The sequence below is a fragment of the Sander vitreus genome, chromosome 14 (genome assembly GCF_031162955.1).
Source record: "Sander vitreus isolate 19-12246 chromosome 14, sanVit1, whole genome shotgun sequence".
Classification (NCBI taxonomy): domain Eukaryota; kingdom Metazoa; phylum Chordata; class Actinopteri; order Perciformes; family Percidae; genus Sander; species Sander vitreus.
In genome coordinates, this window is record NC_135868.1 from 14,350,401 (window position 1) to 14,369,908 (window position 19,508).

The window sequence follows — 19,508 nt, forward strand, 5'->3', positions numbered from 1 at the left end:
CTAAGACTATAAATGTATAAGCTCTGATAAATATGTAACATATTTCACAGAGGTCACACTAGCTACAAATCTGCTCTGCCACAGCTCATGGGGGTTAAGTGCCTTGCTGAAGGGCAGTTTGGTAGCATAACTATAGGTAGATAAAGTCAAAGCCTTTTACAGTATCTGCAACTGCTGATGGACATCAAACTGAGGCTGACCCAGGACTGTTTGGGGCCCTGAAAAGTAGCCACCCATAGAGTGATGCTCATAAGTAGCATACCAGTATACAAGGGAAATTGTTTAATAGATAAAACTAGAAAAGCTTGTGAGTGCTGAAAAGCTAAATCTAAACTGGATTAATTAATTGGCATAATTGTGTAAGAAGAAGGTAAAGAAGTGAGAATAGTTGGAAAAGTGGGAATGTTTTAATTAGTATGAATTTCATTGAAAATGTTAAAAAATACCAACCATCTCTCTCCATACATATGGAGAATACGCATTGTACATACTTTATACAGAGTGAGCAGCAGCCATAGAGTGATGCTCATAAGTAGCATACCAGTATACAAGGGCTTCAAGCAAGGTGAGCATTGTGTTTAATTCCACAAAACACTAATAGTTGACAAAACAATTTTCACTGATGGTCCACTTAATCTCTTGACCACATTAATATCAAAGTCTTACAGTAGTAATGCTCAGAATAATGTAAATTTTGAATACCTACAGCTCCATGACAAAAGAGAAAACGTAATGTGCTAATAAGGCCATGTCATTTGGTCGAAAGCTTCAGAACAAGCCGGTATGTGGCTCAACTGCTGGAATCAACTTCCTCTTTCCAGTGATGGTGGTAAACATTCATACATTCACTTAGAAATCTTATTAAAAATATGTAATTTTGGACCTTGCTGCATAATTATCTAATTTTAATATATTCTTTAGCATCAAAAGTTATTTAAGTTTGACGATATATCAAAAGTTATCAAATATAAAGGGTTAGTATCAATGTATGTAGTGTGAATTGCAGGCAATGATTATGAGGAACGCAGCCACTGAAAGGTATGAAATATGAACTGGCATGATATATTATACTGGAACATAATTCCATATATGTCAGGATCAGATGTCATTGTTTTTGGCGTCAGTATTGAAACATGCCAATGCATCTACCCAGACAGAATTATAAGCGTCCATCATCCATCCAGTGTTTGGCCCAGTTTTTCCACTGACTGCTTCACTAATCTGTTTTCTTGATTCCAATTAAATCGAATGAAATCATCACAGATGATCTGTTTCATGTGCAGCAGATGCCCTGCAACAAATGAAGACAATTTCTAAAGAGGTTGCAGAATAAGATTTGAATAACGAGCGTAAACAATCTGCGCCATAAATACAACTTGAAGCCTGTTAAGGGCCATACACTTCACATTTTTGGGCTGCTGTTGGTATTTATTTTTGTACTTCTATATTTTGACTGATCTTAGATGATATTATTTCCAGTCATATATATCTCAAGTCCCTTGAATACAAATCAATCACAGTCACAGCGTCAGGCCATGTTGGTCACTAGAGTAAATTGAGAATTGAATATTTCTCCCCATAGGACAATACACTGAATGGTATGTGACCTCAGACAACATTTACTGGGTGCTGAGTGCTTTATATTCTCACACACAACATTATTGATCATTAACTTGTCTCTAGGCAATGTCATGACAGACAACATGACATACTGTACATGTTATGGAGCACATTTAGTAGGTGTGTTACTGGGTAAAGTGTCTGTAATCTTTATTCACATCCTTTTTGTAAAAACATTTTTAGAGGAGAATTTTAATGATATCCAGGCCATACAAAGTCTGCTAACAAATTTTGCCAAACCACCTTTTGGCTCTCTCACAAATATGTCCCCCTTTTAGATCTGATGGCATTGTCTATCTGCACCCAACAAGCAAGAAAAGAGACTGTGACCCACTTGTTTTTTTCTTCCTGTCCTAGTGGCAGAAAGTAAGTGTGCGTGTCTGTCGGGTAGCCTGCTGTCAGACCCAAGGTAATGCCAGCATCCATTTTGAGGCAGGCGGGTAAATCCTTTCTGATCTGCCAGTTTGTTGGTCTCTACTGAGGGAAACTGAATTTCTGAGGGCGGCAGGACACACGCACATCAGCATAACAGACACTTTCTTTTAAAAGCCATCATTTTAAAACTTGACTGTCTTTATGGTAATATAATCTTGTTGCTGAATTGAAGAACCCCAGTGAGCCACTGAGCTCCATGTCAGTTTATAATGCTTTTTTTTAATTTAATTTTATTTTTTTTAAATGGTGTTTCCCAAAATGCCAAATCCCCTATCACAACACACAGACACCCTGTAATTTGAACTGGATCAGCACGATGTTAGGTTAGATGTCTGCTGTAAAAAAGGTCCATGTTGAAGAAGATAATTAGAGTGCCCCTGGTTTTTGAATTTGTATTACTTAACAGAAACAAGAAAATGGAGGAAATTAGTGTCATTAAAAAAAAAAAATCCACATTTACCTGAAATTGTTTAATAGATAAAACTAGAAAATGCATTTTCTGCAGAAAATGCTTGTGAGTGCTGAAAAGCTAAATCTAAACTGGATTAATTAATTGGCATAATTGCGTGAGAAGAAGGTAAAGAAGTGAGAATAGTTGGAAAAGTGGGAATGTTTTAATTAGTATGAATTTCATTGAAATGTTAAAAAATACCAATGATGTATACATATGGAGAGAGATGCCCCGTTTTGACCTGTCCATTAAACAAAATAAGATGTGATCGGATCTCAAGTAATAATAATAATATATACTTTATTAATCCCACAAGGGGACATTAGAATCTTTTCACTCTGTTGTTATTACATACAGGCCTGAATTACACATACATACTCAGTACCTATACATGCACTAATGGAGAGATGTCAGAGTGAGGAAAGGCAGCCCAAGCAGTTGGGGGTTCAGTGCCTTGCTCAAGAGGAATGCCCAGCACCTCTCCAGCTACCAGTCCACCCGTACGGGGACTTGAACCAAGGACCCTTCAGCTTGCAACCCAGCTCCCTACTGACTGAGCTACTGCCATCCCAGTAGATAGCTCTAGTTGTAAACGCATTAGAGACACACACACACACACACATATATATAACTAATAAATTCATCATTAATAATACATGTATTAGTTTTGTTATTTCAAATACACAGCATATACTGTATGAATTATTAATATAAATCAATTGTAATGTGTTATTGTTCATTTTACTGTCTGTAATTGTAATTTTTCTGTCTGGGGAAAAGTGCGGTGTCATGGTATAGGAGAACACCAGCTGGTCCTTCCAGCTGTAATCAAGCCTTGGCGTTGATGTTTAGTTATCACAACTTTTTGTTTTTAACTCTAGTGAGATTAACTGAAAGAGCCCTGGTATTCAAAAAAGTGCAAAAAAGTATAGTAAGTCGAAAAAGGAGATAAAAAAAGTCATAGTGTAGTATGCTGAAAAAGTGATGAAAAAGTCATAATATAGTATGTGAAAAAAGTGATAAAAAGTCATAGTACAGTATGTCGAAAAAAGTCATAGTATAGCATGTCAAAAAAGTGGAATAAAGTCATAGTATAGGATGTCAAAAAAAAAAGTAAAAAAAAAAGTCATAGTATAGCATGTCAAAAAAGTGGAATAAAGTCATAGTATAGGATGTCAAAAAAAAAAGTAAAAAAAAAAGTCATAGTATGTCAAAAAATAGTTACAGCAGAGTATGTAAAAAAAAAAAGTCATAGTATAGCAGGTCGAAATAAACTGATAAAAAAGTCATAGTATGTCAAAAATAGTCATAGTATAGTATAGTATAGCATGTAGCATGAAAAGGTTATAGTACAGTATGTCGAAAAAAACATCATGAAACATGCGATCCTGGACTGGGTATCAAAACTGGGTCAGACTCTGCAGTGGATACTTGCTGGTTGCTTGTTGGCAGCAGTGCAACCCACTGAGCCAGTGTGCTACCAAAGAACTAATGTTGAAAACAGTAATAGCATAACATTTCGAAAAAAGCCATTAAAAAGTCAAAAACGTCAACAACAAAGGGGGCAGCATGGACTGGATATTGAACCTAGGCAGCAGCGCAAACCACTGAGCCAGTGTCCCACTCATGAAACTCATGTCGAAAATACTAATAGTATCATAGGTCGTGTGATAAAAGGTTATAGTCAGAAAAAGAAAGTCAGAGTCGAAAAAAGTCGTAGTAAAGTATGTTGTATACAATTATATGTAGTATGTATGTATGTAGTATATGTAGTGAATATAAATTGTATATATAATAGTATAATAGTATATATAATAGTATAGTATATTAAAAATAAAATCAACAACAAAAAAATTGTAATATTTCTGTTTTTAATTAATTATTCTTATTTCTGTCATGGCAAACGTTTGGACTATCCCATTTATGTACTTCTAGATACGTTCAAATACTGCCTTATAACGGCCTCTTTTTTTAATTTAAATGAAATGAATGTGAATAACAGTAACTTCAAAAATAGTTTTTTTTATTTGTTCTTTTCAAGATGACAAGCTCAGGTATAAAAACAAACAAACCATTGACTAAATCAATACAGCCAGAAGCAGACATCAACTGATATAGCTTTTTATTGTTCAGAATTGAAGACATGAGCTTATGCAGATCCAACGTGTGTGTGAATTGAAAGCGATGGAAAACAAGTCTTGAAGGGAGTCTAATAAAATGAGGTATCAGCCATTCTCTGGTCCACATACTGTACAATACTTGTTTCTCTAAACCCTGCAGCTGAAATCCTCATTCAGTCACATTAAAATCGGCAGCTTTTCAGTCACATCACACAATGTGAATATTGATTTCTTTATGTCGTTTGTATTAGAAGCTTGTATCAGCCAGAAGAGGGTGCCTGATCATATTTAGAACCACTACAGCATACCATGGTAAAAATGAATAAAAACAGACTGAATCAGTTCACAGGGAGCTCATGCTGACTTTAAAGTGCAATTTCATTTTCAGCTTTGTTGGATTTGCAAACGCATTGGTCACAATTCACACAGGGACAATGATGATCGGGGCAACAAACGGCTACATTATCAACTACATTATTACTATCAAATGGAATACTACTTCATGGTACGTGTATTTCCAGGTCTAAGAAATTGTTGATGCACTGTTGCATAGTCCGAAGGATAAAGTGTAACTCTGATTGAATGTTTTTCTGTCGATAGCAAATACTACTTATTATACTTCTTATTGGAAAAAATGGGATTAGCTATGTCTAATATAGTTTGTTCCATTATTATTTCTCACAATTGCCAGAATAGTTTTGAGGCAAAAGACTAGCATCTAGCTTCGTTAGCTTCATATACTGTATATTGATTTTATGCTAATATGCTACGCTAAATCAATGCTTTAGATTCCCATCCATGGTTTATTTAAAAAAAAAAAAAAAGGTCACCAGAACAGGAAACATCTCAACACTATATCGCTGCAAAGGAAATGTTACTACATATAAAAGGAACTAGGAGATACATCATACAGTCACACACGCACGCACACATGCACACACACAAACATACAGGCTCTGCATGTACAGCAGCATGTTGCGCCGCCTTAATAGGAAAATGCCCTCAGTCCAGCTAAATTAGCTCATCTAAAAAGATCAGATTATACACCATGATCCATGTAGAAAAACACACACAATAAAGACACAGAAGATACTGTTGAAGCTGCAGCTCGACGGGAACACACGACAGACGTCTTAACTGAAACATTTTCAGACACTAATGTTTACACACTGTAGATTTTACAGAATGTGTATTGCCTTTTTAATCTGTAGTGTGTGAAACATCTATGCATGTGTGCTTCACTGGATGAGTACATCTTTCTTAGCTTTTGAGATCTTGGATCAGACAGGAATTGGACAGGAAGGCAAACTGGAATATTGTGTTTGAAAATCAATGGGTGAACATGGTTTTTCACTAGCAGTCAATGGATTACAGACCGTGTGTTACATGGATACAAAAGGAAGACGTGGTTGTTATTGGTCGAGGAACCTTTTTCAATACGATTACCTGCTGGACAAGCCACATCAGTACTTAGATGATATCACAGCAGGACAGCCTTTCACTATTCACTTCTTATCTCTCAGTTAATACAAAAAAGTCATACAAAAATACCTCAACATTACATTCAATGAAGGAATTTGTCAATTTCGGGAAAAAAAGTGCTCTTGCATAACTGATCATGTATGTCGCATTCCTTCTCGCGCTCTCTGTCACTATCTCTCTTCAGGTAGTTTGTTTCTAGACAAAGACCACGAGGGAGATTCACAGTATTGGGGGTTAACAGTTGGTGGCCAAACCGGTGCACGTTTTACTCAAAGAAAAGTGCAAATTAAGTTGGGACAGAGTGTTCAGGGCGTGCAAGAGTTTAGATGCTGCCAGGGGACACCAGCTGCCAAGAGGGCTGGTTGGTAGCGGTTGGAGTTGCTGCGATACTGTCCTTGGAGGAGGACAGAGGAAACGAGAGGGGAGGAAAACACGTCACAACAACCAGGAGGGTGGTGGTGGGGGTGGGGGGGAGGGGGGGGGAGTGGAGAGTTGTTGGCTCAGGGTCAGTCTTATCTAATCTAAGGTTGGCATGTATCCAAGATGAAATCAGCCTCTAAGACATTGTTTTGTCTTGTTTTTCAACATCTTCCAGGCAGCGTTGGAGGGAGATGTGGTAGGTGTTTGGGGTATGGGGTCCAGGATCGAGGACGTCTCTCATGCCTCCATATACTGGGGAGGGGGCTCCTTCGGCGGTATGGCGATGGCCTCCTCGTATGGTGGCAGCAGAACCTGAAATGTAACAAAAAAAAAACAGAAGGCGTCTCAGTCGCAAGCATACTTCAAATGTATATTCATCCATTGTGATGAATGAGCCAATTGGGCTGTTTTTGAGGAAACTATGTATTTGATGCAGAAATGTACACATTCAGAATTAAGACACTCAAATAAAATGGCGGCCAGTTTATCTAGTACATTATATAGTAAATAGAAAGTAATTTCCGACACAGCCTTAGTAACTGTTGAAGGTTTCTTCTCCATCTTTCATACTCTTTATTCTATCCCTACGGAATGCATTTCTAGCTGCAAGGATAACATCCACACGCATTCCTTAAGAGGCCAGATTGCCTTCTCTCCATCAGAGGTTTTTCTCTATAATGGTGTTATAAAACCAGCACTGCTGCTAATTCAGTGAGAGAGAATATGCTCCGAGGGGACTGAATTGTGAAGCAGCCAGGGAGGCCCGGCGAACACATCACTGGGAGGATTTGAAATGAAGCGGACAAGCAGACAATTATGTAACATGTCCAAAAGAAGAGAGTACGGACAGAGATACATAGAGAGAGAGAAGGAGGACGAGGGAGGAAAAAGAGAGAGAGAGAGACGACCCTTGTGCATTTTAATGGCGTTTATGTAAAAGCACGGCAGATAAGCAGCTGGGTACTTGATGTTCGAGGCAGTACAAAGCCATCTAGTAAAAATAGATGGAGCGCTCTATTCATTCAGCACTGTGTTTGAGAGAGGGAATACAGTGATAAAACCATGTTGTCACTATTCGTGCAAATATGTGAGCTGTTTACCCTGCGTAAACTGTCAGCCACAGATATTTGTTGTATTTAAATACTTCTCTAATTAAAATTCACACAGCTTGTGCGGTGGCCTTCACTTTCACCTAGTTGCCACAGCTGTTCTGCTTTTGAATTCATGTGCATTCTTGGTTTAATTTGACCAAACATTTGATTTTTTTAGTATACATATATACTCGTTTTCTGTTTCCATTAGTTAAATAATATACATATATAGTCAGTATTTTATCAATTGGTATGATTTGTTTACTAAAGGGGCGTTTTACATATTTAGAAAACAGAGTAAACATTTGCTACAATATCAAGTTCATTAGATTCTAGGGCTGCAACTGACGATTATTTTCGTAGTCGATTAATCTGTTGATTTTTTTTTCTTTGATTAAGCGTTAATTAGTTGTCTGGTCTCTAAAATGTCCGAAAATTGTGAATAATGTGGATCGGTGTTTTCCAAAAGTCCAAGATGACGTCCTAAAATGTCTTGTTTTGTCCACAACTCAAAGATATTCAGTTTACTGTATATATATATATATATATTATATATATATATATAAAAATATTCACATTTAAGAAGCTGGAATCAAAGAATTTTTATATTCTAATCGATTCGATTAATCGTTGCAGCTCAATTAGATCCCTAAACATCTTTGTTTCACTGTGCTGACTATTTACCAACTTGCCAGGCTGCTTCGCAAAACTTGTTCACTCATTTTTATGCAAAATAATTGAGTTAAAAAAAAAGAAAGAAGGTCCTATACATTTGTGAACAGTTTAAGATGAATGTCTTCAGTAGGAATAAATGAACTGACTGAGAGCACAGTATTGACAGACAGACTATTATTGTTTCTGGTGTTTTCATGGAATGTTTTGTACATGGCAAAAATATGCCAGCCAGAATTATAATATAATACACAACACTAACTAAATAAAAAATGTAAGCGTGTTACCTGCTAACCCAAACAAATTTGCACACGTTAGTTTTGTTTTTTTGCATGCTTTACACGCAAATTAATTTAAAATAATTCCTAAACAAAGTATTTTCTAAACTGAGTGTTTATTTTAAATGTATTCAGTGTTTTCTCAAAAAATTTGGTTGAGGAAAAAAACTATTTATTTCGCATCCTGCCTCCATCATATCTGTAGTGGACAAAACGGATGGGCCTTATCCAATACTTGGACATATGATACACAATATCATATCAGACCCTAATGGATCAGATCCTGCATGTAGAGTCAGTTGCATAAAGGTGAAAAACATCAGCAATATGAACCAGGGCCGCCCGCCCACGACAACAAGGACAAAGTGACGACAGCGGGTGTTGGACAGATTAATGTCTTATGTATCAGTGTGGAGGATTACAGACAGACAAATGGAAACTGTGACTATGCTAAAGCCTCTCAGAAAGCCCATGAGTCAACACTGAAGGGGACAAGTGGGATGGACACCCGGCTCTACACAGCCAGCCAATCACACCACAGGAAGATCTACAGCACCTACTGTGCTGCTACCCACAGCACCAATGTCACTTTACTGACTGACAGACAACCCAGATAAACTGGTTTCACTTCACAGTTCTGTTCTACTGATCATTTCTAGTACTTTGTGGTGATTTTACAGCGGGACCTCACTAACCCAAACCTCTTGGAAATGGAAGTTATTCGACATGTGAAACGACTCAATGGCTACAATATACGGAGGCACAGGACAAAATACTTTACCGAAAATACATTTTTCAATTTCATTTTAGATTTCTGTAAATAATGTAAATAAAGAGATTGGTGATACAGCTAATAAGCTAACAAGTTCTGATCTTTTTATTTTCTTCTTATTAAAAAGAATAAAATGTTATGAAATCATCTGTCAGTGAAATTCTTTCTCACACTGAACAGAAAATCATTCCTGTCTTCCTGTGTTACATGGACTCATTCTTCCTGTATTTATTTTTATTTCGAACAAAAATTAAAATTTTAAATATAAAAACACAATAAGTGTGTTGCAACACAAAAAACAACAAAAAAAACAATATCTATAAAGTGTTACAAACAATGTGTTCAATATGTCCGAAAAGGTGCCGGAAGAAGCCGAAGCGGTTTTGTTTTTTTCCACTACTCATTATTTAACATGCATTTTCATTTAACTTCAAGTCTGAGGTCGAGGTTAATGAGGTTTTCTGACGATTTAGCATTTACTAGTTTTAAAAATGAAATCTCTGTTTATTTTTCAGGCTCTACATAGCTGCTCTAAGCACCATTCAAACTATATCATCATAATGACGTACATAGAGACAGAGCGCATCACGTCATACTCTGAAAGCCACGCCCACCAGAGGGGGAAAACAACTCTCTGCTCTACATTGACTTGTACTGCGTGAAGGAGCCTCCTCGTCAACTTCGTCTGCTAGCAAACAACAGAAAAATGCCTAATAGCTGCTGTGTGGTGATATTCACTACCAACAGGGTAAATAACCCATGACTTTTGAGTTTTTGTAAGCTGCTGACCCTTAAACAGGGTTTTTTACGAAGACAAAAGTGGATCGAACGTGAGGAATCAGCAGGGAGAATGGGAAAACTGTGGGATCCTGACACTAAGCTAACGTTATGTCTGATGTTACGTTTGCAGCAAGCATTTTGTTACCAAGTCAAATATCCACATGCTGGTTTTAGGCTAACTATATGTCTGTAAGTTAAGCTAACAAGTAACGTCTTACATAACATTAGTTTAGTGTCAGGATCCCACAGTCTCCCTATTCTTCCTGCTGATTCCTCATGTCTGTATCCACTTTTGTCTTTATAAAAGGTTCAGTTTTTCGGGTCGGCAGCTTATGAAAACTTAAGTTATGTGTTCTTGCATTGTTGGAAGTGAATATTTTCTATTGTTTGCTAGCAGACGAAATTGACGAGGAGGAACCTTCACGCAATACAAGTCAATGGAAGGTTCTTTTCCCCTCGGGTGGGGGCGGGACTTAAAGGAACACACCAACTTATTAGTGGGAATGCTGATTCAGCAGCATTCCAACTATTGTTATTCTGTTCAGCCATTTTTTTTATTTTTCTTATTCTGTACGTTTTTTGGCTCTCCGTAACTTCTGCATACTTTCAGCTCTTTCAGTTAATGATGGGACTTTTTCAACCTTTTTTCTACTATTTATACTTTTTTAAATATTAAGCTTTTTAACACTTTTTTTTAACATTGAAGTCAATGAGAGCGTGCTTCAAATCCTTCAAATCCTCTTCTGCTTCAAAATGTATCTCCTCCTACATTCTTTCACCTACAGACGTGATTTAAACTTTAAACTGTTCACAAAATATTCAGGTATTCGGGGTGTGCTCATTGTTTTGATATCTTTTACAGTTTTTGTGAAAAAGCTGTTAAAGTTTAGTGTTCATTTCAGGAAATTCTATTGATTAAACAGAGTGTGTATGTAGCTTCTTAGAGTGAGTGATATCACAGATTAGAGTGTGGAGCTTCGAAAACATTATCTTTGTCCTTGCTCTATAAACTGCTCTCACACCCACAGTTTTTACTTGTCATACACAATTTATACATCAAAACTTAGGTATTTTTGTCTAGTTTCTGGCTCGGTGAGCTTCCAAATGACAACAGCTCCAAATCTTCTTCCATTCGCTCCCCTGTTAAAGATCCTTCACATTTCAGAGCGAACCACTTTTAAAAAATCACTGACATGCCCACATTTTTAAGTTTATCCATATGAATTTTATATGATTAAGTTCAGAAAGGCCTTGTGGTGCTCAGGATGAGGTCATCTGACTGACAGCACTTATCGTTTTAGCAGACTGAGCCTTTATTTGAGAGCTCAATCGCAGTGTCTCTGAATAGCTGCAGGTGTTGCGGTCGTTAGCTGATCAAAGAGATCTCATCACAGATCAAAGGGCGTTTAGTCACGGGTCATTAGTAGCCATGACAACACTTTCACAGACAGTCAACTTGAATACTACAGGCATTAATATGAACATTAGTCTATATCCTTTGCGTTCCACTACCGTCTGTCAATCTATCTGTCTCCCTCCCTTCGTCTGTGCCTATCTGTGTCTCTCTCTCCCTCCTTCTCTCTCCCTCCCTCCCTCCGTCCCTTCCTCGCTCTCACTCCCTCTCTCCCTCCCTCCTTTTGTCTCTCTCTCTCTCTCTCTCTCTCCCTCTCTCCCTACCTCCAGGGTCATTTGTGATTTCATCCATGTATATATCCCGCTTCTTTTCAGGCAATATATTCACCACTCAGCTCTTTAGGGTCATGCTTGTTTGTTCTACGCAATGGAAATGGCTGATAATAATACAAAGTATTTATACTTTCAGCCTTTTTAGTCAATTTATTGGAACTTCCACTTTTGACAGTATTACAGTTCAGCTTCCAGCTTTTATAGAAATGTTTTTCGACCGTTAGCTTATTAAGGTAATGCAGTTCAGCTTCCAGCTGACACTTTTACATTTCAAATTCAGCAGTGCAAACCATTTGAGATTTTTTAAACATTTTGTTTTGGATTTCTGCATTTTAATAGATGTTTCTCATAGCATTTGTAACTCTTCCATACTTAATAGATACATTCAGAACTCACAATGTTTTACATCAATGGCATCGTTCAAAGCCAACAATTCAGTTTGGCGTCAACTTTTAACTTTTTAATGAAATTCATACTTATTAAAACGATTTAAACTTTTTCCAACTATTATCACTACTTTAACTTCTTCTTACGGATTTAAGCTATTCATCCAGTTTAGCTTTAGCAATTCAGCTATTCAGCATTCCCACGCATTTTCTGCAGGAAATGCATTTTCTAGTTATTATTATTATTATTATTAATATTATTATTACTACTTTAGCTTATTCACCGTATCCCCCAGAGTCAGATTAGTCCGTACATACCCTTTTCATCTCTGTGCGTGTTGTAACTCTGTCTGACACCCCCACCGCTAGCCTCGCTTTCGCACTGCTACTCTCTGCTCCTCACCACGGCGCTTCTCAGGTGCTGCAAGCATATCACTCCGCCCAAGTAGCAGAGAGTAGCAGTGCTTCACCTTTCTGAGAATATCGTTTCCAGTATGTATACGGTTAGAAGATGGCTGTGTCTCATGTGACGTTGTTATTTGTACACGCTGTGACGATACAAATCACAACATGTAAATAGGAACATGTTGGCGTTATTTTGTCACTTATTGGGAGCAGTAGGCTAGATGGAGCCGGTTACCTCCAGGATCTGTGCTAACCAGGACATGGGTGACGGAGATGAGAAGGGTATGTATGGACTTATCTAACTCTGGGGGATACGGTGAATAAGCTAAAGTCCCAATAAGTCGGCGTGTTCCTTTAAATGCGCTCCGTCTCTATCAAGTAATGGCTAGAATCCTTACCTTGTACATTAAGAGGTGTCAACTCATTGAGCTGAAATAACATACAAAAATAAATGTAGTCTATATTTTAGTTTAGGTCGATAAAGCCTCACCGATGTTGAGCCTAGAATCTTACAGTGTATTAAAGTTAATGTGCCAAGTATAGTGACAAAAACAACTTTTAAAAGATTCTAGTCAAATTATCTTCCCCTTATATAATGAACTGAAAGCTTGTAAGCCAAAAAAAACTATACGGTGGAATGCAATTTTATTATGATCTGAGTGAGAGTATATTTTTAGTATGTGCGCTTGAGGTGAGGCGCTAGAAGGTGGATGTGAGGACTCACCGTGGTGTCATTGGTTGTGACATAAACCAGAACCTCCGTGGTGCCCCTGCCGCTCACATATCTGTAGCAGTTCCACACACAGCCAATCAGGTAGGCCTGTCCCCGGGAGGTGAAAACAAAGAACACACAATGACCTTTAACAATTTTGTTTCCACTTTATATTATTGCTGATGCTGCTTGCTATGATGTCATCCATTCATCAAGGTCAGGGATGATGAAGGCAGAGATGCATCATACTTGATAAAGACTGTGATATATTGGCTACCTTTGCAACGAGACAGGTCAGGATACATGGACATTTGATATAGTTGTACAAGTATAGGGATATTTTCCTGGACAATGTTGCCCTTCTTGGTCTTCCACCAACATTGTAGCAGTCGGGTTTAGGTTTGCCTGACTTGGCAGAAGAACAGGAGGTTCATTGTGTATATGTGCGAGTAGCCTGCTGAGTCTGTACCTCTGCCAGACCGACCAGGAAACCAGGCAGCCTGTTAGCCAATCACTTTACCATCTGCTGAGTTGACCTCCTCCCTGTGATATTAACTCTCTAACATTTTCAATCACAATGATAATGTGCTAGGCTGGCAGTTCGCGTTGCTACAAAGTCTAAGTCTGACCTGCCCCTACTTTCCATCTTTTTATTCATCCAACCATCTGTCTCTCTCTCTCTCTCTCATCTACATCTGCCGCATCCCTCTCTTCCCTCTCCAGTGCTCCTTCTTTCTGCCTGTCTGTATCTGTCATTTATGCCAAGTGCAGTCAAGTGGATTCTTCAGCAGGAACTTCAGCAGTGGCTGCTTCCTATCATAAAACCCAGGCTTTAGCTTTGGATATCTGCCAAGAACATTTCCAATCTAAGCTTGGAGGAGAAACAACTTGATTTGATTGTACAGATGACTACAACTTCCTGTCCCATCTCGTCCAAGAGCCCCCCCGAGCACAGCTACGCCTGGAGAATCATCCATGCATTAAGGGGGACAAATTACTGGGCAGGAGTTGGTTTCCTGTTCTCCCTGAGCCGCTGCTCTCTGACTGTGTGATAATCTCGTGGAGAACACTGATAATGGAAATGTTCACACTGGCAGATTCGTTACACGAGCCATATGGTTCGTATTGCCTCAGATGTGCACAGTGTGAGACTTAATTGCCTTGATCACATTGCAAACTGATGAGCAAATCTATTTAAAACAAAAAAAAGGCAGTTCTACAGGGAACAGATGTTCGGTGAGTGTGTGTAATGTGTAGACATGGGTTGCGCATATCATTTTATTTTCAAAGAATACCTTTTTCCTTTACATCTGTTCAGATGGATGTTGCAGATTCAATTACTAAAGCCAAAAAAGGCCACACCTAGGCAGATTGGGAGAATCTGTGGGCTTACCTTGAAGGAGAGGATGCAACCAATGAAGAGGAGAACTGCAAAAACTAGGCACATGTTGTTGGTGGACATGATGTCCTCTTTGTAAGGGAATGTCCCCGGCTGGAAGGGAGGGATATAAATTCAAATAAATCAATGTCAGGAGTTGAAGAAAGGACAGAAAGTGTCTTTTTTACAAATCTGCATCTGACAAAACTTTTTAGTAAACTATTCCTTGATTATAAACATTTTGTATTATAGCGTTTGACAATATTTCAAGAAGAAAAAGAACCGTGCAGTTTAAAATGAAGTCATTAAAAGTAGGTGTTGGGGTTGAAGTGAAATGGTTCTTACCAGCTGCTGGAGGTAGTCCTGCACCGTGTTGGGATAAACGACCACACTAATGGCTACCAGTGTGTTAAGGGCAAAGTCGAAGATTTGGTAGCAGAAGAATGGAATGATCCAAGCAGCATGTTGCTATGTGGGAAAAATTGAGAATAGATGAAGGAACTCAGAAACAACTTGGGCAGGTTGTTTCTCAAGTTCAGATGTCTGTTTGAATCTCATTTGTATCGTTTGTTTATTTACCTTGTAAGCACCATACGTCGCCATGCCACATATGAGAATCATGAGGAGGGATATTGCAGTGGCTATGCAGATATCTGCAGAAGCAAAACCCAACAAACAGAACAGTGTGAGAACAGATAATCTAGTTTACCAGGGAAAAGCAGCAGCAATACTTCACTGGAACTCTTGATTCCACTGATGTAATCCAAAGGTCTTCATGGGGACATGGATTTTACAAAACAAAGCACATTAAGTAACCTCCCTATTTACCGCGTTTAATCTGCCTGGGAAAAAACATGATCAGCACGTGGATAATAGTTATGGACGATGTGACTAAATTTGAATATATGTAACACCCCTCTCATATTCACATTGCAGCTGTGAAAACTGATGAGATGCATGTGTGTCACTGTAGCAGAGTGACTAACAGGGATCCACTGACATCAAGTTAAAACAGGATATCTGCATATGTGCTGTTTGGTTAAAGGGATCCCAGTTATGGAACTTTGTTTGAATAAACAGTACTGGCTGTAAAACAGTGGAATCAATGCACGCCTGGTAGTTTTTGTCAGCATTGTTAGCAGGAAAACTTCCAAATCTCCATGTCTTTACACAATACAAACTGAACTGAATGCGACTTCTGTATATTATCATGACTGTTGGGGAGCCCTTACTGTACACTCAGCAACACTGCTTATTACAGTACTGATACTGTGTTAAGACTCAGGAAAGTACGATACCCTTCCATCTTAATCCCTTGCCACACACACTGGACTCAGGGACATATGTTAACACATACTATATATAAACAATGCATGCATAAATAAATGCACTGCCACCCCTCACCTCACACACGCACATCATCCACACATCGGAGTTCAAATTTAGGATTTCTCGGCATTAGATTACGTTAAGGATACCTGCCTATTACAAAACCATAACACCAGCTTGTCTCCATCCTTTCCCACTGTTTCACAATGTTTGACTGATGCTGCACAAGCAACAGCGCTATCAGGCAAGATGGCCCTTTTAATCCGTTAGAGAATTAGAGCAGTCGTTTTTAATCAGAGTAGCCAGTGACAGGGTCTGTGGTGTTCCAGAGGCGACAGTGATGATGATAGCTGCTGGAGGGGAAATACTGAAAATACACATGCACACTGATTTATTGTTTATGGAGTCTAGTCTACTCAGCTTTGTCTGTGCTGAGAGAAAAACGCACTCTGGGGAAAAAAAGTGGTGGGCAGAAAGGAGAAATGATTTTAGAGCTGCAGAAACACATGGGGCTATATGGACATGTTGTTGATTTGAATTGGCACTGTCTGCAAGAGCTGGGAGATATACTTAAATAATATTGTTAGGGCCATGAAACTTGGTTATTTGCTTACTGTAAAAAAATACTTTGATATCGCTTCTGTCTTAAGTCTTATTATAACACCATTGAATGTTGAGTGTAATGTCATCATTAAATTCAATTAAACGTGTGAAAATACCAATTGCCATACCTAAAATATTCAATAAAAGTATTGAAGAGGAGAACATTTGTCAGTTGACTCGTCTGGAAAGAGATGGATGCACTAAAGACCACAACAGTGTCATTGTTTTGAGCCTTTTTTGACAGCATGTCATTCAAATGTTTTAGCCATCACATGTGCGCACACACACAGGCATGCAAGCACTAATCTCTAATCTCCACAACCGTGTACCGTGCAATAAAGATTGAATTAAATTGTCTTTTGGCATCATTGTGGTGGTATTTTTTTCTGTTAAACTCTATTTAAATACAATTGAATGTTCTGTATGGTTGACAAGAATAATCATAGTATAATAATTTAAAAAAATGATTGATATGTGATAATGATCCCTTAGTGTTTAAAAATAATAATGAAAAACTTCTATATGAAATCTTACACTGAAATCATATTGATACATGTTGGACTTGCACTTTTTATGTAGAGTAATAAGCATGCCTCATTGAGGACATTTAGTCCAGTATATATATCAGGCCAGAAATGTGACAATGAGGGGATTAGTCACTCACTTGCATCGTCCATGACATCAATGTCAGTTCCCAGCTCAGAGCTGGTAAGGTGGTAGCGGTATTGAACTGGGTCATTGAGAGCCGACAACAAGATGAGTAGGACCACCGCATTGATGAGCTGTGGAGAAATGAAGAAGATCAGTATTAATATTATATTTCATAGTGGAGTTTTAGGTCCTTGGGTTAACCTTCAGAATTAATTAATCGGATGGATTGGGCTTTTTCTTGGAGTGGGATCAAGTCATTTAAATGAAAAGTAATTACAGGTGAGGTAAAGGATTATTAGATATGGTTTTTGAATTGAGTTACTCTTTATCATATGATACAGGCCAACTGCTGAGTGTGGTTAGATCTACTGGACAAAACTAATGACGCTTAATGAAATGTTGAAATATGTACCCAACTTGCTATTATTTTTCATTATTAGATACTCCACTGATTATTTCTCAGATTAAAAATGAGAGGAAATAGTCAAAAATACCAATCAAGTTCATAGAGCCCAAGGCCACCATCTTCAAATTCCTAGTAACAGTCCAAAATCAAAATACATTTGCATCTGTCCAACCAGCATGAATAAAATAAATTACCATTTGAGTTCTATTATGTCACTGTTGTGTGTCAACATGCTTTTTCTGGCCTCGGCTCGATTTGACTTGATTAGTAGTAGAGTCATAAAGAGGTGGAGACTGACGCTTACAAGAGGTCAGGGATTAAACAGGCTCACTGAACTATGTTGGAAACTTGTGGTTATCCCATGGTTAAAAAAAGAAGCAAGCTCTATATTTAAATCGGTACAAATGTAGGACAAATCAAATGGGATGGGTTGGTAAATTGCGTCTCTATTTCAACATTTCATGAAGCTTCATTAGTTTTGTCCAGCAGACCTAACCACACTCAGCAGTACTGTTGGCCTGTATCTTATCATAAAGAGTAATTTAAGGAACGTTTATTTTAACAAGTTCAACTCGGTAATCTCAGATTTCAAATAGCTGATTGACCTCTCAAAATTAAAAAAAAAAAATACTCCTGGGAGAAGGAGAAAGGGCATACAGTATATTGCTGCCCAAAATGTATCAACGTGCCACAACCTGAGGGACAGTGAATGATCCACACACACACACACACACACACAAATATTTGGACAAATTGAATGTTGATGCTTTGGCAACATTGTTGTTGAGCCTTTCATGCCAATAAAGCTCATTTGAATTGGTAAGGTTGTTATTTCAGCACAATAAAAAGTTTAACGGTAACGGTATCTTAGACTGAATAACGTTACGGCTACAAACTGTACTAGCTATGCTTATATTGGATTAAAATTGATCTAACGTTATATACGTTAGCCAAGAAAGAAGCCTTGAGTGAAAATGGTGGCGTTTCATTAACTAGCTAGCACTGTAGTTTAAATGTATTACGTTGACGTTAACTTTAAACCGAGGACATCCTCCTCAAAATGGCAAAATCAAAAATGAGTGCCGAAAAACAAATGAAAAAACAACAGCAGCCAGCTAACTTAGCTAGCTATATTGCTGTAAAACTTACTTGACGTTAATCTAATAGTCTAACGTTACATATTTACTGGGGCTGACATCGAATGAAAAATCTTACTTACCATATACCATATTCCCAGAATAATGGTGCCCGTCCGTACATGGCAGCAAAGGCAGCAGCTCGTCGAGTACCACCGGTCCCACGGTGAAATCATTATTTATCCTGCTATGAATTTGAAGTTATTTCATGAATGCCACCGACAATGAATTATTCAAAGCTACTATGTCCTTAAAAGATAAAATAGTTTGCGTCCTCGGTGTTAGGACCGCCGCATCCAGCGTATGTTAGAAACGATGTTCGCCTGTTTCCGCAAGTGGAGTCCTCCTGAGTCCTGCTGGCAACTAGAGAAAGAGCGAGAGAGCGTTAATCTGGCTCATCCCGGAGCCACGTGACCAGAGGAGGATTTTGATAATTTTCCATTACTCGATTTTGACCAAGATCCGAGGGATGGATGCAAAATGATAATAATCACACAAAATATTCCATTTCAGCTATTAAATGATGCTTTCTTTCAAACCATTTTATTCATCTCTTTCTTTAGTTACATTTTCATATAGGGAGATTCAATCAATCAATCAATCACCCAGGGGAATATTGGTACATATTCTCTTTCAGAATGTGTCAGAACTGAGAACTACATTAAACTCATTTAGGTATAAAAAAGAAAACCAAC

The 19,508-nt window shown here is 38.1% G+C and overlaps 2 protein-coding genes across 2 annotated transcripts in view; both read right to left on the bottom strand.

The window, feature by feature from the left end:
* Positions 1-16,041, bottom strand: part of LOC144529081 (DNA-directed RNA polymerases I, II, and III subunit RPABC4) — a 55,151-nt gene extending 39,110 nt beyond the window's left edge. Inside the window, exon 1 of the mRNA XM_078268025.1 lies at positions 16,031-16,041. The gene's annotated coding sequence lies outside the window, so the exon portion shown is untranslated. The remainder of the gene's footprint in view (positions 1-16,030) is intronic.
* On the bottom strand, positions 4,612-19,165 carry laptm4b (lysosomal protein transmembrane 4 beta). Its single transcript, XM_078268026.1, has 7 exons — positions 18,897-19,165; positions 17,285-17,402; positions 15,268-15,341; positions 15,034-15,156; positions 14,704-14,802; positions 13,323-13,418; positions 4,612-6,840 (listed from the first exon to the last, which is right to left on the bottom strand). The coding sequence occupies exons 1-7, from the start codon at positions 18,987-18,989 to the stop codon at positions 6,766-6,768; spliced, it is 678 nt and encodes a 225-aa protein (XP_078124152.1). The 5' UTR covers positions 18,990-19,165; the 3' UTR covers positions 4,612-6,765.
* Between the last annotated feature and the right edge of the window lie 343 nt (positions 19,166-19,508).